This window comes from Seriola dumerili, unplaced genomic scaffold, assembly GCF_002260705.1.
Source record: "Seriola dumerili isolate Sdu_G_001 unplaced genomic scaffold, Sdu_1.0 BDQW01000807.1, whole genome shotgun sequence".
Classification (NCBI taxonomy): Eukaryota; Metazoa; Chordata; class Actinopteri; order Carangiformes; family Carangidae; genus Seriola; species Seriola dumerili.
The window spans coordinates 853850-875180 of record NW_019175062.1 but is presented as its reverse complement, the minus strand read 5'-3'; the positions used below and the strand labels follow the sequence as shown (position 1 = coordinate 875180).

General features: G+C 40.6%; 1 protein-coding gene across 1 annotated transcript in view; it reads left to right on the top strand.

The window, feature by feature from the left end:
• The window catches only part of LOC111237065 (RNA binding protein fox-1 homolog 3-like), a 530950-nt gene that overhangs the window by 498099 nt on the left and 11520 nt on the right, over window positions 1-21331 (top strand). The window contains exons 7-10 of the mRNA XM_022766019.1: window positions 1028-1081; window positions 7004-7096; window positions 9580-9640; window positions 10909-10962. Of these exons, the coding sequence (XP_022621740.1) occupies window positions 1028-1081; window positions 7004-7096; window positions 9580-9640; window positions 10909-10962 (262 nt within the window). The remainder of the gene's footprint in view (window positions 1-1027; window positions 1082-7003; window positions 7097-9579; window positions 9641-10908; window positions 10963-21331) is intronic.

The window sequence follows — 21331 nt, the reverse complement described above, 5'->3', positions numbered from 1 at the left end:
TGTTGTTAAGGAGTGACCTCTGCACAGGTCTGATCCTTGTTTCCTTGTATTTCTACATCTCTACTGGACATTCAGACCCACAATGAGGCTAAAAACAAAGGTTTTCCCTTTCCCTTCCCATGTTTAAAAGCCATAAGGCCAAAGTCTCATCCTGTTTAAACCCACAATATATGACAGCCATACATTCACCACCAGCTTTACTGTGCTGGGAGGCGTGGTCACTAGCACCACTCTGCGTAATTAGCCAGTTAAAGTGAAACATGGAGCCAATTAAGAGCATTAAGAGCTAAATCAGAGGAGAACCTATAGGCGCGACATGCATTCTCAGACTGGAGAGAGAGGGCTTTGGCAGGTAATTACTATGATGGTCTACACTGGGAGCAGATAAACAAACCTATGGTTTATCATGGGTTGTCCCTTAACTCTCTCTCACCCCTGCCTCCCACACCCCATTTCCTGCTCTAAACGAGAAGACCCTCTCCCTCCACTAGAAATATTCCTGCTCTCGTTTTTCCTCGTATGTTCTTGTGAGAGGGGAGAGGAAAAGCGAGATGATGGGCATCATTAAGATCAGTGGTGCATGCTGAGGCATTGCACTTCTTATAGCGTCTGCATCCACCATCGTAATGTTCATTAACACTGCATAGCCCTAGTCCCCAATACACACACGCACACACACAACCTCTTTATTACCACAACAGAGCAAACACAGCATTAAACAGCATTAAGAGTAAATGGATATTTTATTAATCTCATTGTGGGGTGAAGAGGAGTTTGTTAATTCAGAGCATTGACTGCTTGACCTTTTTAGCAGTGAGGGGGAGAGTGTTCAAGTGTGGAGCCTTGTAGTGTTTTTTAAGTTTGAGTATGTATGTATATATACTGTATGTATATATATATATATATATATATATATTAGAGTAGTACCGAACAGTGCAGGTCACCCTGTTCTAATTATTGCCTTCCTCTTTCTGCTTTTCTCCTCATCCTCCTCCTGCCCTCCTTTTTCCCTCCCTGTCTTCCACAGCAATTTGGCAAGATTTTAGACGTGGAGATTATTTTTAACGAGCGAGGCTCCAAGGTAAGTGCACCGTAACCATGCATTCACGAACACACTCGACTCACACACACACACACACACACACACACACACACTTTCTAGCTGACTGTATTTGTCCCCTGGCCTCCTTTTTCTCTTGTAGTCCTCCACTACCTCTCACTCTCTCTGCAGTTCTCTGTCTATCTATCTATCTGTCTCTCTCTCTCTCTCTCCCTCTGTCTAATAGTAATTATGGACCTATCAGTGACACTTGCCTCCAGGCAGCTTTTACACCTCACCGTACTGTCATACATTGTGACATACAATGAATCGCTCCCACTTATCTTAATGCTGACATTAGGATTCACACAGTCTGCAAACACACACTGTCTTGCCTGGTTAGCGTCCCAACCTATAGCGCTAAAAAAGTAAGCATTAACGGTATGGTAATATACACTGATAAGATGGAGCTCAGGTCAGATTTACTGTCCTGGAGCCGGTTGCACCAGCTGTTTGTAAGTTTAAATATAGCCCAGTTATAATGTGCGTTGTTATTATAAAGTGGAGATTTACGCATCACTAAATTAAAAACAGGTTGCACCATAACCACAAGTTCTTGGGCAGAGGTTAGCTGTTATTAATATCTACACCTAATAATGGTGGAGCTGACAAGGCTTTATTTATTCAGGGGGGAAGCAAGCTGTCACTGCAGCCGTGCACTGTGCAAGTTAAGAAATGGAATATCTGAACTGACACTGATGGAAATATTCTTTAATAATGATACAAAATGGAAACACTATGATTATGGTGTACTGTCCTATGGACTGATTTACTAATTTATTGCAGTTTTTTTTGTTTTCTTATTTCATGTTTCATGTTTTATAATTGGTATGTATAATCTGGAGACTGTGGTTTCCTAGACTGAGTGTTATGCTATTGAAGGTATAGCAATGTTTTTATAAACCTACAAACTCAATACATAAAAAAGTAATATTAAATACTTCAAATTACAAAAGTAATATTAGCGATGTTAGACTATACACGGTCAGTTAGGAAGCATAATCAGATATTTCCATATCTCTCCAAACATATTTAATTACTTCATACATGAACAGAGAAATATATGAACTGTGCTGTATTTATCGAGTTACTTGACGTGGGGTTGTGTGAGGTACTTATCTACAGTCAGTGTGTTACCTGCAGTAGATTCAGATCGGCACGCTGCCAGTTTAGAGAAGCAGCAGGAGCTCCAGTACAGAAGCTGAGTCATCCACAAAAGCCACTTTAGCTTTTTAGCCACTTTAAAAAGGAAACGCCAACATAAAGAAAATAATATCAATTTACGTGTACACTTTATTTTAAATATTTTCACTGATTTATCTTCCATCAAAACAGCTCTTTCCTTTGGAACTAAATTTTGTGAACATTTGAACTACCGTACTCCTACTCGTAAGCGTACCTATACTTAGCTCTACCATAGATAAGTACCTCACACAGCCCCACGTCAAATAACCCCAACTATCACTTTAAAGCTTATTGGTGGAACCACATTTACAAATACATCACTAGTTTGAAATTAGCTCTTGTGAATGAAAAGTTTACTTAGTTGGTGCAATGCATCATGGTAAGTAACTTTGTTTTTCTGTGGAGAGAACAACGTAAATAAGTAGCCATGATCGAGCAGACAGGAAGTGCGCCCCCTGCAGAAACCTTGGCTTGATGAACAGAGTATCCAGGATGCCATGGATCTTCTCAGACTGGTTTATTGACAGGTGATCTCCGGTGATATGAACGCCACAGCGAAACCCTGCAGACTATTAAATTCCTAAATGCCTGTTGTCAAAGCCTGATAATAAATGTACTCAATGATTCTTCATCACTCCTCACGTCGTGCACGCGTCACATTCGTGAATGATTTGATGAGGATGACGATGCAAATCACACGCTGTGGCCTTCAGATCGCAGTCCAGCTGGACACCTATGGGAGACTTTGCAGCAACATGTCAAACAGCACTCTCTCCACCACCAGCATTAAAACAGATGAGGGGAAGAATGGTCCACATATGGAGCTTCCTGAACAATGACAGCTTTTCATTTTGATTCAGAACTCATCTGTATATGCTGATATTTTTCCTCTTAACATGGCATACTCATGACACCAGACACCAGGAAGTAACAGCAAAGTGGTTCCTGCTTATTTAACTGCTAAAGGCATTGATTAACATTTGTAGCTGTGAGGTTAGCTGACTAGCTTTTGATTTAGCACGATCATTAAAAGGTAACGCAGTGAAAGCACCCTGCCTTGGTAACCCTCCTACTGTTTATTTCCACTAGCACTTGTTCCCCTTTCAGCAGGTCTTACATTTGGTGCTTTTCTGGTCGTATCCCAGTCCTCAGAACACCTCCAGACCAGAATTATTTACACATGAAAAGAAGCAGGCCATCAGCATGCAGGGTGAAGAGCAGTGAGCATACCCATACATGTTAAGAGAATGTCAGAAGGATTAATTTTGCTCCCACTTCACACTGTTAAATGTATTTCTTATCTGCCCCTCCTCCTCTCCGGCGCAGGCCTGTGTGTTATTTGTGATCAGCAGAAGGCAGTGAATCCTGTATATGCATACAGGATCATGGCATCCGGTGCCGTTCGCACATATTATCTGGCGAAGCAATTACAGAGCAACGACGGGCTCAGGATACATGAGAGAAAAAGGATTGGCTCTTTGTCCAACAGGCGTGTCTGCCAGGCATATCAAATGGAGCTCATTCTCTGCCTCCGTACCATAAACTCAGCAGTGACAGAGCAGCAGTGTCTGTCTGTCTGTACAAGACTGATGCCAGGCCACAGTGAGCGTGTGCTTCATGTTGCGGCTCTGTCGCGGCTGCAGGAGAAAATCTGCTGCCAGTCTAGCCAGTGTCTGTGGGTCCAATAGATCTCTGACCTGTGGTTCTCATTTTTGACTTTATTTTAACACACATACAGCAAAGCTAGTTCTTGTTTGTAATTAGTAAGAGAGAAATAGAATAAGAAACAAAGAATAGTTCTGTTTCTGTTGTTAGATGTCAGAACTAGTGTGGAATATGATCACAGCTCATAAATAAAGTATGTTAACCAGCGGTCGCACCACCAACGAGGTTGGGTGCTCAGATATCAGTTAATGACAGCAGCTGTAGTGACATTTAAAATGAGTGATGACAGAGCAGATTAGAGGCACAGTGTCATATTCAAGCACAGCCTCGAAGATTCTGAACGAGCTGCAAACATGGATTCACTCCTGAAATGTTTCCACTGGACGCTGGGAAAAAGACGCAGCCGCGAGTGAGTGCGAGATCCTGTGGACACAGGGAGGGACTTAGTTAGAACACTTAGAACCACAAACACTGGTACCTGGTTCTTCAATGAGATTCAGGGGTTTTGGAACAAGGACCCCTCTGTGTAGCAAAACTCAGTAATTTCCATCAACTGAATCGATCTCAATTAGACGATGCACAGGAGCCAGTATAACCAAAGACTGTAGAAAAACACAAGACGTTATGAAGCCTGGAGTTTAGCTTGGCAAAATGAAAATCTAAATTAGAGCAACAGCTGATTAGATCTGAGACATGTCAGCCACCAGGGCTTAGGGTTGAATCCTGAACATTTTTTTTCATGAAAGTTATTCATATAACCTTCCCCAGTATGAGGCCTCCATTTTCATGGTGCAAGACTGAAAAACTTTACTGACATCCATCAGTCTCCAAACAAAGAAATCACATTTACATGAAGACATCCGAGGAGGAACACTCAGGCCATCATCATCTTAAAGGAGCTATTTGTAAGTTTTGTCATTGCTAAATGGCCAGCGTTAGCATTAACAACTTTACTTAGGAGTCTTGCCAAGAGCTTCAGCCATCATTGCATTTACAACATCACTGAGCAGTACTACTTATCGAGAGCAGAGTGGACGCTACAGTGACTCGGTATCAGAAAGTGACGAGACGGGCTGACTGGACCGTGGCTAGCTGGTTAGCATTTTAACTTCAGTAGAAGAAAGGAAGTAATAGAAATAGAAGCAACACACAAGGGTTTCATTCCACCTCTGGAGACAGCTCTTGGCAACTAAAGGAGCAAAGTTTGATGCTAAACTTACAATGTTTCCTCTAGACTGGTATGTAAACCGCTGTTAATGCTAACGTTAGCTATGTAGCAATAGCAAAAACCTACAAATAGCTCCTTTAAATTTAGGAAATGCACATATAACTACACTGTCAAAGATACTTTCCTAAGGTTGCCTATTAAACCAGTCTCATTTCCATTTGCATACAGATTATGATCATTATAGTTACATATATATATATATATACTGTATATATATATATATATATATAGTATTCTCTGCCATGGAAGCAGAAGGAGGTGTCACATGATTAAATGGTCTGCATGAAAAATGAAAGCATTATACATAGAATATGTTGTCAACAAGTACTAACTTTGCACTGAAAACAACCTGCTTTACATTCTTCTTGATGTTTCTAACATTACTCTGATGTTATCAGCAGTATTGAAACCTTGTAGCAGCATTAGCTTCAGTTGCCACCACTTTACTGCTGTGAAACTAGAGGCCTCATCTTTCCTCAGAAGAGTTACACTTTCTCAACTCTCAGTCTTAGCAGATGCCACTTCGATGGGCCACAGTGAACGGGCTCAGGAGCCACACTGGAGCCGTAATAGCTGAAAACAACTTGTACTGTGGTTGTGGTCATAGACCAGTGGTTCCCAACCTGTGGGCCGTGGCATTGCAAGAGGGCCGACGAATCATTTGCAAAATAGAACAATTTTATTGAAAATAATATATATTATGAATACATTATAATGTAATTATAAAAAAAAATAATAATCTTTTAAAATGTCTTAAAATGATGTTCTACAGATTTTAAAATGTTTCCTTTCATTATTATTTATTTATTTATTTATTTTGTATTTAGGCCTATCGCTGTCATAAGCCAATGAAAGGAATTTTAACGGGTCACTGGACTGCTAGACAACATCGTGTACTTGTATTGTTATGAGGTCGGATGTCCTCAGCAAGGACTTGTAGACCTATTAAACACCCATTTAATTGACACATAATATGAATGTGAAGGTTTCTGATCATGCAGGCGACGATCAGTGATAGCAGAGAGGAGTTTTCAGCTCTTACTCTCCACCTGCGTTGAGCTCACTCACATAGATAGATCAGGTCTCTGCAGTGTAGTAGGATTTGAAGCCATGTTTTACCCACTTATGGGCTGTTTGAGCGAGCTGTATCTCCAGGCCCAGTCTGAGACGCAGGCCGACAGACAGGGTGTCATGAGCGAGCTGCGTCCTGGGGCTCAGAGAGTCACGACTGACTGATCCCGTGGAGATTGTAATTGTGTGGCACTTATCTGCTCTCCCACAGGGGCCTCTGCACACCAGCAGAGCAACTGCACCTTACGGCAGACACACACACACACACACACACAAACACACACACACACACACACGCACATCTCAAACTCCATTGTGTGTGTGGAGGCTTTCATTTCATCTGCTAATTCAGTTAGGTCCAGTTGTTTCTGTAACAGAGTCTGTGGTACTAGAAGGAGCAGAGAATTTTTTAAAAAGCATGCACACATACACACACTGATGAGGTGGTAATTTTATTTATAATGTGATTTAATTTATATATATACATATATATATATATGTATGATCAGAGCTGCTGTGTTTGGTTTGATGTCCTGTGTTGGCAGCTTTCCTTGCTGTAACTCCAGCTGTTTCTCATGTTTGTCTAACCAGCCGGACGTCTCTCTGGCTTAGACGTCCTCCTGACCTGCGGCTCTCTCATCTGTGCTTTGTGTCTTTTTCTCCCCCCCCCCTCCCCCCTGTTTGTTTCATCATTTCATTTCTGGACTCCTTTCCTTTTTCACTTGATTTTCAACCCCACCTCCTTGCCACTGCAGGGCTTTGGGTTTGTAACATTTGAAACGAGTGCAGATGCTGATCGTGCACGGGAGAAACTAAATGGTACAATCGTAGAAGGACGGAAAATAGAGGTGCCTTCCTTTTCCTGACTTTCCTTACTTCCCCCCTCTTCCACTTCTTTGACTCCCCTTCTCCTCCCCCTGACTCTCTCTTTCCTCTCTCTGCTCGCCTGACGTTTCCTGCAGTACTCCCTCCCTTCCCTCTCTTCCTACATTTATTTCTTCTCTCCCACCTGCCTGCTGCACCTTGAACACTGCATGCCGAACCCTGATCCGTAAGTGTGTGTGACAAAGAGAAAGACAGATCTATTCAGTGGTATGTGAGTGTGCTGCAATGTTTGTTTGTTTTTTGTTTGTTTTAGTTTTTGCATACATGTTGAATTCTGCTTTGCTTATGATGGATTTCGTCCTGTGTGTGTGGCATGTACAGTGCAGTGCAGTGGTTTTTGATTTGAGTCAAACATCATTTGTTTAAAATGAACTCCTTCCAAATGACACTCTGCCAGTGTGCGCATACACATTAATAAAATTTGTTGACTCTATTTTGATGATCCCGTTTCATGGGGAGTATAATCTTTTTATCTGTCCACTCAACATGTTTTCCTCTTTCATTTTTACTATTTTAACTCATTAGGGTTCATCTAACAGAGGAAAGGGAAGGGTCTGGGTGGATGGTGGGTGTACAAATCACAGGACTTTGATCCCAGAAACTAGGGTTCTGTGTGTGGTCAGGTTTAGACCATAGACTGTAAATGAAGACGGACTTAGACTCTGTGACATCAACCATTTTGAAGCTCAGAATGGGCTGTTCTGCTGTCACCGTCTTGGCAGTGCTTGACTCCACCTACCTCCCGGCTAATCCAAAAATCTGCCAAGAGGTGGGGCGTATGTGGAGCCAAGACTTCATTGCATGCCTGTGGCAAGCATACACTCTCGTTAGCCTCGTTAGTACTCCTGGGCATCTGGGCGCCTTGCTCAGAGGCTAACTTAAGGTTAATTCATTTGCTGGCTAGTTAGCTAGTTAATGAAGCTAACAAGCCAGGTGTGGTGAGTGAACTAGAATTTTACTGCTGTTACTCAGTTGACCGGCAAGTATATTATCTGTCTGATATTTGCATGAAAAAAGTCCTCCAAAAGGCACCAACACCACAAACGTGGTCACGTTCAGTGACTCGAATTAGCTGCTGTGACGCCGAGGAGACAGCTACCCAACTGTTATCAGCACCCCAGCACCCACCTGACATTCAGAGTGACACACTCAGTCCTATATAACTTTAAGCCTTCCTAAAATGTGAACACGTGCTGCAAAGTTGGACATTTTAACATTACAAATATTAACAAACATGTTTCCCCCAGAACATCTTTACTGTTGCAAAATTATCGGCATATGGAGACAAAGTTGCAGGCAGGGTTAACTCTGCGTAGGGCTTGTGTATGAGTAAACGTGTAAAATACAGTGCGATCTAAGCTTCACATCTACTGTAGGTAGCATCAGGAGGCATAGCATTCAAATGAATGTAACGGAGGCAACACAGGGATTTGCAACTCACTGTATTTTTTTTTTTCTCTGCTAATCAACCCACTTTTCAGCCAAATGTGTCCCAAGTTTAACATCGAGCCTCGACATCTTTTTACCTGCAAATCATCAAAATCAAGCTGACTGGGAAAGTGGAAAAGTCAAGTACAGTACAATGCTGAATAGCAAGGAAGTTCCCACAGTGTGTGTATCAGAGCAGACAAGATGGATATAGGTCGTACTTCCTTCAGAGGTTATTCTGAGAAATGACATTGTGAGAAAACCTCCAAAACTGGACTATCTTAAATTGAAATAGTTGAAATCTTGTGTAACTTTGCACTTCAAACTGCAAACTGTCTGTGTGCATTCATTTTAGTTTTTACATAATGTTTTGAATTTTCTCTGACTGTCCTCCCATAAGAAAATAGACCCCATAAGCTGTTTGTGCAAGCAGCTTATTATGAACTATAGTTAAGTATTGAATGACATTGTGTGTGACAGCATCAGTCTTTTCAGCAAATAGAGAAAAAATGATATGTCCCATGTTATAATGGGAGCAAAGGCAGAAGTCCATATACAGAGTTGGTCAGGGTGGGTGGATCAACAAAACATTGGTCGACGAATGTGGTCTAAACTCAACGAAGTGCTTATTTCAAGCAAAACCCTGATCCCTCCCTAAACCTAGACTAGCTAAACCTTTGCCATAACATTGTCACATCATAAAAGAGTTAGTTATTTATTTTTAACAGTGTATTTGTGGCTCATTCAGGAAACGCTCCTATGGTTCATATCAGCCGGTCAGGACAAATGACATATGTGGTCATTCAGGTTGGAGGATTCGATCTTGAATGTTACGTTGTTGAACGTCAGACCTTTGACTCGCTGCATGTTGCCTCAAATTCCAGCATGGCATGGAGAGCTGTTACCATGTGGATTATCTTCTCTATGCGGAGTTTTTGCTTGTGTGTGTGTATGTGTGTGTATTGTTGTCGTCGTTGTGTATCGGCTCTCACATTAATCTCTGTCTGTCTGCTGACAGGTCAACAACGCCACAGCCAGAGTAATGACCAACAAAAAGGTGGCGAACCCTTACACAAACGGTGAGACTTCAGATTTATTTTCATCTCTTCTAATTGCTCCTCTCCTGTAATTTCTCCCACTCTTGTGCCTTTTTCTCCTCCTCATTTGTTTCACATGTTGTCCCTACTCTCTAGTTTTCTTGCTCATTATTTCATTTCACTGCCAGTGTCAGAGCATCATGGCTGCATTTATGAGAAGAAGTAAATCATTATGATCCAACTCCAGCCATTGAGCCTGCACTGTGAATGGAAAGGAAACCAAAAGCTGCAAATGGAAGCCGGGGCAGCAGATTCTGCCTCAACACAAAAAGAGTTGTTCACATTTGATTAATGAAATCAATATTTGTCAGAGAGGCAGTCGATTTGGTTTGAAATATCATGCAAATAGCAAAGTGGAATCTTTTCTTACAGGGTAAAGGGAAAAGGGCAGCAGAGAAAGAGGATGACTGGAGACGGAGGAGGGGATTTAAAGTGTGTGTGTGTGGGGGGGGTATTTGGTAGATGGACGAGAGAGTGAATGGGTAAATAAAAAGAGCCAATAAAAAGAGCCAGGAGTCACTGGTAAAGAGGGAGAGAGGGGCCTTTAGGGTGTGTCTCTCTCCCCCATCCCTCTCACAGACACTCATTCATGTGGATGGAATGGATTGGAGATGGAGGCAGAGAGGGAGGGAATGATGGAGGCTGTGAGAAGTAAAAGAAGGGAAGAGGGGGAGGGGATGGATGAACAAGGGAGGGAATTAAATGGCCAAACACACACACACACACACACACACACACACACACACACACACACACAGATCCTGTTTGAGGGTGCAGAGACAGAGAGTATCAGCCCTGAAGGGTTTTCCATTTTTCACTGTCATCAGGCCCCAAACCTGCACACACATACACACACACACACACACACACACACACACACACACCTGTGAATGAAAGAAGAAGAAGGGGAGGAGAAGAAGAAGAAGAATTTTGTAAATTTTTTCTGATAAAACAAGGGGACTTGTTTTGTGGATATACACAGGATGTAACTGTCAGCCCGCAAAGTTATTGTAAAATCCTACAAAGCATTAAATTCAAATTTAGCATTTTCATGCAACATATGAAAACATACAGTATTAGTATTAAAAAATTTGTATCTTAAAAGGGAAAGGACAACAGCATAATAATTCTGTAGAGAAGGTTCAGACTGATACAAGTGCAGAAATGCTAACATCCATTGTGTGTGTGTGTGTGTGTGTGTGTGTGTGTGTGTGTGTGTGTGTGTGTGTGTGTGCGTGTCTCCTGTGCAGGCTGGAAGCTGAATCCAGTGGTTGGAGCAGTATATGGACCCGAATTTTATGCAGGTAAAGAATCACACACAGTACTGTAAAGAAGCACACGTTTTAGCAAATACTCACGACACAACCAAACACACAAATGTGCTGCAAGTAGCACCGACGGGCAACGGAAGTGTTTCCAGGGGACACTAAAAAGTGATGGACTTTGTGACTTTTGAAGTTAAAAGCATTCAACAACAAGTGCACATGAATGTGTTATAATACATGCATTTTAATGAATTCATGTAAGTGCGTCCCAGCTGGGTTCATCACTTTTTTTGTCTCCCTTGGAAACACTTCGGTTGTCGTGCTGAGTGGGGGCTGAGTATATCATCATATATTCTAACTTTTTCACGCAGTTTCCCAAGTATGACCCTTTAAATTCAGTTTGGAAAATAATCTTTCACAGGTCACCACACACACACACACACACACACACACACACAGAGGTGTGCTGTCAGCACAGGCAAACCTGGCAAATGTTTGGGGCCCCTAAGAGGAAAAGGGGCTCCTGATGACCCTTCATTTTGACACATTTTACAGTGACAACTATGATGTGTGCTGTAGCAAGCATCTAACCATTGCCTGCATTTGAGGCATTCAGGGAACATCTGTAAATTTTAGTGTCTGCCAGTGCCTGGCCCTCCCTGAACAGTGATTACAAAAGTCACTTTAATCAACCAAAAGCTCATTTGACAGACGTAGTTTTAGCTTTAGGTCTTAGCTGACAACTCCACACAAACACTAGCACTCTCAGAGCTGTGCTAGCATGCTAATGCACTAATCACGATTAGTGTGTAGGCCTACTAACAGCTCGGTTTGAAGTGCTGAGACTGTCCGCTTCTCCTTTTTGCTCATTAGTCTGAAATCTGTTCATTCCACCGACAGCTTTATAGCTCTCCTCTAAATAACCGCCCTGACAGAGGGAGGCCATCCATCTCTTTTATTTCCTCTTCCTGCTTTTCCTCCTCTGTCCCTCCATCCCACCATCTATCCCTCCATCCACCAACACAACCAAACAGCAACTCTAGACGCCTTCCTCTAATCCCTGTATCACCAATCAGACGCTGTGCTATGTGTTTCTTTACATTCAACCAATACTGAACCACAGACAGGACAAACACCTGCTCCATCTGTCCGACAGCACAACACACACACACACACACATACTGTGTAACACCACTGTTACACTAGCTAGTTTAACAGTAGTCTATATTTTTATTACATCCATTCTCGATCCTCCTAAACCTAAATTCAATTTACATACACAGTAAGTAGTACTTTAAAAGCAATAATCCAGCCATTTTACCTGAATAAGTGTCTCTCTGGCTCATTAACCTCCTCAACACCTCCTGACCTGCACATTCAAACCCACACAGCAGCAGCACATTTGCCAGACACGGCTGTTATAGCTGGGATTGTCTTCCTTCCTTCTTTCCTTCCTACTTTCTTGTCTTTCTTTCTTTCTCTTTTTGTCTTTCTTCTACCACAGTCTGATTGTCTCAACTGGTTTTGAAAGATTGATGTTGTGTTAATAATACACATATGATAATATGATGATGGCAGATGTTCGGCTTGTGGATCTTCAGTTTATCAGTTCATCTAGTCTCCTTTTCACTGTCCATTAAGTGTAGTTGTTCTTTTTGTACCGTTATGGTCACAGACTCTCTCCACCTCCTGACACATTTACATTTACACAGTTCAGTCTAACTCATTTGCCAAAAACAAAAAAAAAAACAAAGTTTAAGATGAATTTGACTAATAGTGTTTTGTTTTTTCTTTAATTTTGTAATTTTCTACAGATATCGCAATTATGTCATGATCAAGAATTCTTTTGGCGAGGATGATCATGTAGTGAAAATCTGATTGGGCCTATTCCCAAACATGTTCAAAAGTACAGCTCTTTTGATTATGGCCTTGTATCAATCACCTGCAGTTAACTTATGATAAGAAATGTCAGTCCTTCTTAATCTGATTTTGAAGACTTCACAGAAAATTATCAAAACTCATGTTTAATAATTAACACACCAACTGCGCAACATTCCTTTTCTGCTGTTATTTTTGACATATTAACATATTTTTGATATCTATTTGTACACACTTTATTGCTATACTATATTATTTATCTATTATTTGTGTTTTGTAAATTTTTTGTATTTGATATTTACATTTTGTACTTTGCTGCTGTAGCAGACATTCAGTGCATCTGTCAAACAGGACAGGTGGTAGATTCATTTTGAGTTTCACAGCAGCAATGAATGAGCAACAAACATTTTACACAGCAACAAGTTTCAAAGAAATTAAACAGAAATATTTTCAACAATATTAGCTTTAAGGTTATTCTTTTTCTTTTTTCTTTTTTTTTAAAAAAGAACATTTTATTCATCTTGCTGATTTGGTTAACACTGACATTTTCCACTGTTCAAATGATGGAAAGAAAATAATATGTCATATGTTTCTCTCTTTTTATTTTTTTATTATTTATTTATTTTCATTTGCCTGTTTAATTTTTTTTTTTAACTACTGTACAGGAATGCAATTTAACAGATTATTTCAGCAAAGTGAAAGCTGCATGAAAGGACTCATGTCAAAGGTTTAATGTTTTTTTAAGAACAACTTCCCATATTTTTATTAGTCCAAGAGGCCTTTTTAATGAAAGGATTGAACTTTGGTGAGCTGACAGTGTTTGGTTGTGTGACTAATATTAAGTTCAGCAAAGAACATTCTCTTTTGTAGTCTATTATCTTAAGCAGAGATTTCCCAGGACTGAATGAAGCAGTAGAGCTCGTCTGAGCTACAGCAGCAGCTGTAGTATAATTCAAATTTTTGAACACTGAACTGTAACCTTAAACATTATTCATTTATCATACATGTGGATGTGACGTCCATCCATGTCTCATCAAATATGTATCAATATATTTCATTTAAGGCATTTACAGTGACTTTGAGTAACTGAGCAGAGGTCTGTACTACGAAGCAGGATTAGAGGTTATCAAGGTAACTTCAGGTATAAGTGCGGGTTTTCAGTCTTACGACGGTGGCTCGCTTGTTACCGAGGTAAATCACCATGGTAACTTACGCTGAACTCCTAACCTGCTCCAGCGCAGGTTAACTTAGAGGATCAGATCAAAGCCTGTCGACAGCCAAACTACTGACCAATCAGATCACTGGAAAAATGGAGTCATCATTCCTACAGGATCCTGACAGGGACAAAAGAGTTTACAATAAAGTGATCAATAATATCGAGCAGTAGATATAAAATATAAAATAAAATCAGTGGAATAGTTTTCCTGTTTGAGTCTTTCCATGTGGTTTTAAAACAGAGCTTCTAAAAAATGCAGAGTTTATCATGTTAAATAAAAAGCCTTTATAATAACTATTATAGCTTCACTCACTGCAGCTCAGAATAACATGATCAGACTCTGTGACCACAACTGGAAAAAAAATCGAAACCTCTGATGTCTTTGATTTGAACAATGATCCACACACTGTTAATTATTTCCATCATTATAAACAAACATTTCAGTCAGTCTGACTCATCAGACATCAACTACTTCTCTCCTCTTTTCTCTCTCTCCTCTCTGCAGCACAAACAGTCTGACAGCAGAAACTGTTTTATCTTCTTCACATGTTCAGAACAAAAGAGTGAAAATACTCAAACGTAATGATAATTCATACACTTATTCACAATATATCTTTAGTCTGACTTTAATAGAAATTATATTTAGACATCAAAATAATATTTGTTATTCCAGTCATATGATCATATTGTTCACATTTCACCTTGTTGAATTGCACTTTTGGACATTGCTATAAACCGAACTTACCAGCAAGTATCATCGTGTCTTCTCATATCATATTAGGTACTTCATTCATGGTTCAGACGATGTTGCTTATAATTAATAACTCGGCCTCTTTCACATGAACGCGCTCGTAGCTGGACAGGTAAACCCAGAGTTAACTGAACAAGTTGATAACCAGCTTCGTAGTACAGGTTATCAGGACGGCCAGTGTTAGGTCCAGTCAAGCCAGATAACTAAAAGTTATCCTGGGTCTGTTGAACTTGCTTCGTGGTACAGGCCTCAGGTCTGTGTTTAGTGTTTGTTGTAAACATTTAGTCAGTTAGCTCTGGTCCTCATATGGATAGAAGTATTAGAAAACATGGAGGTTTTTAAAGGCACCAGTGAAGTTTGCCAAGCCTAAACGACACCATATGCCTTCCTGTCTCCCAGGGGGAGGGAGAGATGGATAGAGGGATAGAAGGTTGGTTTGTTTACACCTTCTTCTTCACTATATGAATCTTCCTTGCGGCTGAGGTCTACTGTGCAGTTTATATCCACGCCTCCACCTTTGCATTTTTTCTTCCAGGTGTTCCTACTTCTCTCCCTCCTCTCACCTCCACTCGATGAAAAATGAAAGAATTCCCACCTGTAAGCGAAAGTGCATGGGATTAAGACTCCTTCTGAAATAATTATGGCTGCATTTAATCTATTTTGGAGAGGGAGTAAAGCAGGATATAAAGTGGGATGTAAGGGCGATTAATCACCCTTTATCAGATAGCTTTTCCCAGCACCCATCAGCTGAATCGGCCTCCATAAATCCTGGCCGGCTGACAGTGCACTCCATCTCCATTGCTGGGCTCAGCTACAAGTTTATTGTGCGCAAACCCCATTCAGAGGAGTGACGGATGACCTCACCATCCGTCATGGGTGTGTATGCATGACCTCCGCATGCATACACACCCATGCTCACGCGCTCATGAATGTTGTAGCCTAGTTGAGGCATAGATGTACAGTCTCTCCCGTACAGTCACGCTCTGGTATGCCCCTAAACAACCAGACGCTCATGGTTACACACAGCACGCTCATAGACACACACTTCACCACGGTTACAGGGCCACGCCGTGGAACCACAATGCTATGAATTCTCAAAGAAAAAGCTCGGACCTACGTATCTGTGTGTGGAAAGCTTTCGAGTGGGATTTTTTACAGTACAACAGAGCATGTTCATAACGAAATCTTCAGACAGGGGAGGTGTCACTGTGACGGCAGCACGGCACGATGAACAGAAACATCATTACTCCAAAGGCCAACTAAGATTTGTATCATTATTATTATTATTATAATTGATTTCAGATATATTGGGAACTTAAAGTTTCCACAGCTGAACAGTAGATTTGTCTGTCCTCTCACTGCACCCTTATTTCAAATAGTTAAAAAAAATCTTATATCAGTTATACACTAAATAATGGCGTCAGTCTGGGAGAATTGCGATGGACTACCTGCTGCATGTAAGGGCTATTTTTTTTGCAGTGCATGTGAACACAGTCTTCAGTTTCTGATGTGAAGTTTCTCCTAGAAATTATATTTATATGCTACAAATTGGTATTGCCAAATATACTTTGTAAATGTAATTCCTGCCACGAATATGTTGGCAATGTTTATTCAACCTAGTGGAATTTATTGGGCAGATTGTGGGCGAAGCACAGCTTTGACTCTGCACTCAAGGTTGGGGAAAGGTTGTGGTTTCAGTTAAATGTTAACTAGGTAAAATTATTAAATATTTTTTAAACCAAGACCATATTTTACATGCAGTGAGTGAGTACCTAAACATAAGAATACAAAATGCTGTAGTTTGTTATGAGTGGAAATATTTTGAGGGAAAAAATGAAATACGATTTCAGTGAATGATTTGCCGACAGGATTAATATTTCTTGACTTGTCAGATACATTCATTGAAATTTTTTTTCCCAATAGTACTGGTGAAAACATGATCTGGGCAGTGTTACTCTCATCTGGAATGTATTTGTATTGCAAATTGCTTCTACTGTATGTAAACAATTCATTAAGTCCACTAAGATTTCCCTGTGTTAAGCTGCTGTAATGAAACTGAACGTTTCATTTACTGTAAATCCTTTTAAATTAGTTCAACTTGGAAATGTAAATTCTAATTAACTGAACTTTAAAATATAATAAAATAAAATGTAGATCGAATGACATTGAAATTAACAAAACGTACATATTTACATTAAGTTGACAAAACGAGAAAACAAGGAAGCTTATTATTAACATAGAATGAACGCAAAACATGGGGATTAGAAATAAAGGCCTGTCTCTAATAACAGCATGCTTTAAACAAAGGCCCGTCTTCAGGTGAGTAAGTGTTCCAGCGTAACACAACCAGGCGTCAACACACTCACCCAAACACATAATATGATCTGCTGCAGCTCGGTGGGGTAAAGTCTGATGAGTCCAGACTACCACTAATGTTTTTTGATCAGAGTTTGCATAATAGCCTTGGCCTACGTGGAGAGTGTGTGCATCACAGGCGAGAAAGAGGTTTGCGTGTGTGTGTGTGTGTGTGTGTGTGTGTGTGTGTGTGTGTGTATACATGTGTGCATATGTGTGTTTGGGTGACTGGGTAAAATAGACTGCCTGGGCTTGAAGGACAATGAGGGAAATGTAATACTGATTGATTGACTGTGTCCTAGACTGGGTATATGCAAAGCAGGACAAACGTGTGTGTGTGTGTGTGTGTGTGTGTGTGTGTGTGTATCTCATGGGAGCTGGTGTATGCAGAGCTTGGCAGAGCCGCTCTCCAGAACACAACAAATAGGATTAAAATGCAAAATGCAGGCAGCAAAGTAACAAGGCAAGTGGCTTGGGCCTTTTTAACATATGCTGAAAAATTTGCAGTTGGAAGGGCGACATCAGATCAACTCTGGCCTTTGTCATATTGGCGCCCCGTCATTGGTCCAAGGCCGGCCCGAGATCACCGCCAGCTACTGACCCCGCCTTTTCTAACTGAATCAGTCCCGGGTACTTAAAAAGCAGGTAGTGATTTGTCATGAGGTTTATATACAGTAGCATGACTTTAGCTGTGCTGCTCTGCACTTTCAGCCATTACTTGTACTGTGACTGTAACAGAAGATGAGGCTGCATTGATTTAACATTATGATCCATGTGTGTAGTGAAATTTAAGATTCCTTCAAAGCAAATGCACATTGATGAATTCTACAACAAATATGTAATCAATTAAATCAATCATACCCATCATATATGCTATTTTGAGTAAAAGTCCAAAAGTGTTTCCATTGATAAATTCAGCCCCAGTTTGAATGTAAACAGCAGCAGATTCTGGATGCATCTGAGGTTTACATGGTTACTTTAAAGGACTCAACATCCAATCTTGCAGGATTTGGTTTCTCTGGGTGTTTACCTGAAATCTTCTATATTTTTATTGGATCACTCAGAAAACAGTCAGCCAATCAGAAGAGAGGCCTCCTACTACATTGAGATGGTTTTTGTTTCTTAAAACCACAAATATATCTTCTTATGGATCAACACTTCAAATAAAACACAGTATATAATATATACAATATGGGACCTTTAAAAAACAAAGACACCAGTCTAGTGTTTTGCATGAATATTATAATATATTAGAGGTTTATTAAATCCAGATTCATTAAAATCATTTTCGGTCCTTTCAACTCTGCATGAGTGAGTGAGATCTTTATGGAAAGCTATTCCTGTGAAGTGCATTTATAAATTCCTTAATTTTGCTTCCTTCATCTGAAGTTAAGGCTTCAACTTTTTACCGTAGCTCATTCTGCCACTCCACTTGATGTCATCACTGTGAGATTTTAGTGTATCTGCTCACTGAAAATATAATTCACTTTAATGCCTGGCAACCTCCCTGTCGTAATGTAGCATGTAGATTTTTGTGATTTTCCAAGCAGTTAGTTAGACACGCCGTAATAAAACCTGGAATTGAGGTGTGATTCAAACAACACACACACACACACACACACACACACACACACACACACAGCTGCAAACATAATCACATATGAATATATAAAATACATAAAAACACAATCTTATAACTGCTGTTTTGTTCTTAATGTAAATGACTCCAGCTAACATCCACAACAAGTCCTACACCAACAGATAACATGTGCGTATGTGTGTATGCAGCCTTGAGGTGTGGTTCTTTATGCATGTGTGTATCAGTGGATGTTGTTTGTTTATTTTATGGGGGGGGCGCTGGCTGTCAGGAAGAGGCCCCGCCATGATTCAAGGGTTATTACAGCATCGCTGTAGCATGCACAGGCCGTAGCTCATTACCAGATTGCATTCATATACGTCACACCAACACCAACATGCACATACACATGTCCTCATGCTCACTTATATGCATGCGCACACGTGCAGTGCACTTACTGGCACACGCACACGCACAAAGAGGAATGAATATATGGATGTTAAGGATTCTCTGATGTGAAGAAAGAAGAGGAAAGGTGGGGGAAAATTGATCCTTCGCTCAGAATATATCGCCAATGGACTGCGAGTTGGCCGTGTGGCATATTAATGCTGTTGTCTGACGAGTTGGAGTAGAGGCAGAAACAGCAGAGGGTAGAGAATTTCCATCACCCCTCAGAGAGAGAGAGAGAGAGAGAGAGAGAAACAGATGGATGGAGGGGAGAGAGAGGGAGAGAGTGTTTCGGTCTCTGAACACTTGCAGCGGAGCAGGTTGTGCTTTTCTCTGCTGCTGCAGACAGTAGGTGTAGTCATCCATATCAGGGGCCCCTCCGAGGTCTGAAGGTGCTTGGGAGGTGATACAGTGTGTTTGGAGTTTAACAGGGCTCCTTTCAAGGCATTCATCTGTATCTGTTAGAGTTTACAGCCCACAGGTTTTGCACTACACTCCTATGTGTGCATGGCGGTGTCTGGTACGGTGGCCCTGAAGGCTCAACGCACTGCAGCTTAAGAAAACACATGCAAACAGACAAAACACAAACACATTTAGAAAACATCTTCATCAGTTTGACAACACATAACACTGCAAGCACTCACAGCACAAGTGTTTCCAGGGGACACTAAAAAGTTATGAAGGTGGCTGGGACGCACTCGTACATCCATGCACTTGTTGTTCAATGCTTTTAACGTCAACAAGAGCAGGTTCATCACCTTTTAGTGTCCCCTGGAAACACTTCCGTTGTCGTCCCTGCTGCTTCCAGCTTTTCAGTATGTGGTTTTGTTGTGAGGATTTGCAGCACATGTCAAATTGATGAAGATTTGTTTGTCTTTTGTCTATTTGCACATGTTTTCTTAAGTTGTGTTGTGCGCTCAGGGCCACCGTAGTCTGGACTATATGGACATTTATATTTTGAAATTTTGAGTTTTACTCAAAAGAAACAAACTCTGAAGACTTCTGATGTCGTCATCCATCACAGTAATAGATCACACACCTTCACTGTGAACAGGAACGGTTACATTTTGCATAGTTTCAGCAGAATACTAATAATCAGGATATTTCATTCCGATAAAAGTTCATGTCTCCACGCTGAAGACCATGAGGCTTTCCGTTCTCTGCATTTTTACTAATAATATCAAACATTCTCTGCAGGCTATTGTAGGAAATAATACCTCCTTTTGGATGAACCTGTGCAGTGGTGTTTGCACTAAATGGCAAGTCAATCAAGAATCAATGGGTGACAATTTTGTGAATTCTGGAGGGTGAGCTCTAAAGATCCCCGGAACCTTACTGCCTCTATATTAACTGCTTGAAATGAAATAAAAGTTGATGTAAATTAAATTAGATTAAATTAAAAATCAGTGTCGCTCCACCAGAATGATTTTTCCTGCAGTGTATGCAGAAGGTTTTAAAGCATCATTTAGATCTTTATGTTGGGAAGTAAAAATCAAAGGTAATGTAATGGAACAGTTAACTGAATAAATGAATTACCCCATACGCAAATGCAATTACATATATATTGAATTTCTATATATGAAATATATTTACATATAAAATAAAAATATATGTAAAAATCAAATATGAAACCTATTAGAAATTGGAACAATTTCATATATTGACATATACGTCCAGCCCATACAAATATGTATTCTTATGTATGTATTATTATCAATATATATCCATCCCACAACCTGTCAATATCTGTTGATATTTTAAACTGTAGGGTCTAAAAGTCTGAGAGCACTTTCCCAGAAAGGGAAGACAGACATGTACTTATGGCCCCACTGTAATGATATTTAGAATCACGGATGTGTGTTATTTACTTCAAATCAGAGTAAAGACGTGTCGGCCCAGAATCCAGAAAACTCATTTTTGGCCTTGCTCCCCCACTGGCTGAAGGTTAAACAGAGACCTTCACCTAAATCAGTTCACATCACATCACCATGCCACCCCGTGCGGGTAAGGGTGACCCCCACGTGTGTGTTTATGTGTGTGTGTGTGTGTGTGTGTGTGTGTGTGTGTGTGTGTGTGTGTGTGTGTGTGTGTGTGTGTGTGTGTGTGTGTGTGGATGATGAAGGATGGCCATAGGCTGATTCTACCACTACAAACAATACAGGCCATCTGCTTTGTGTCCCTGCTG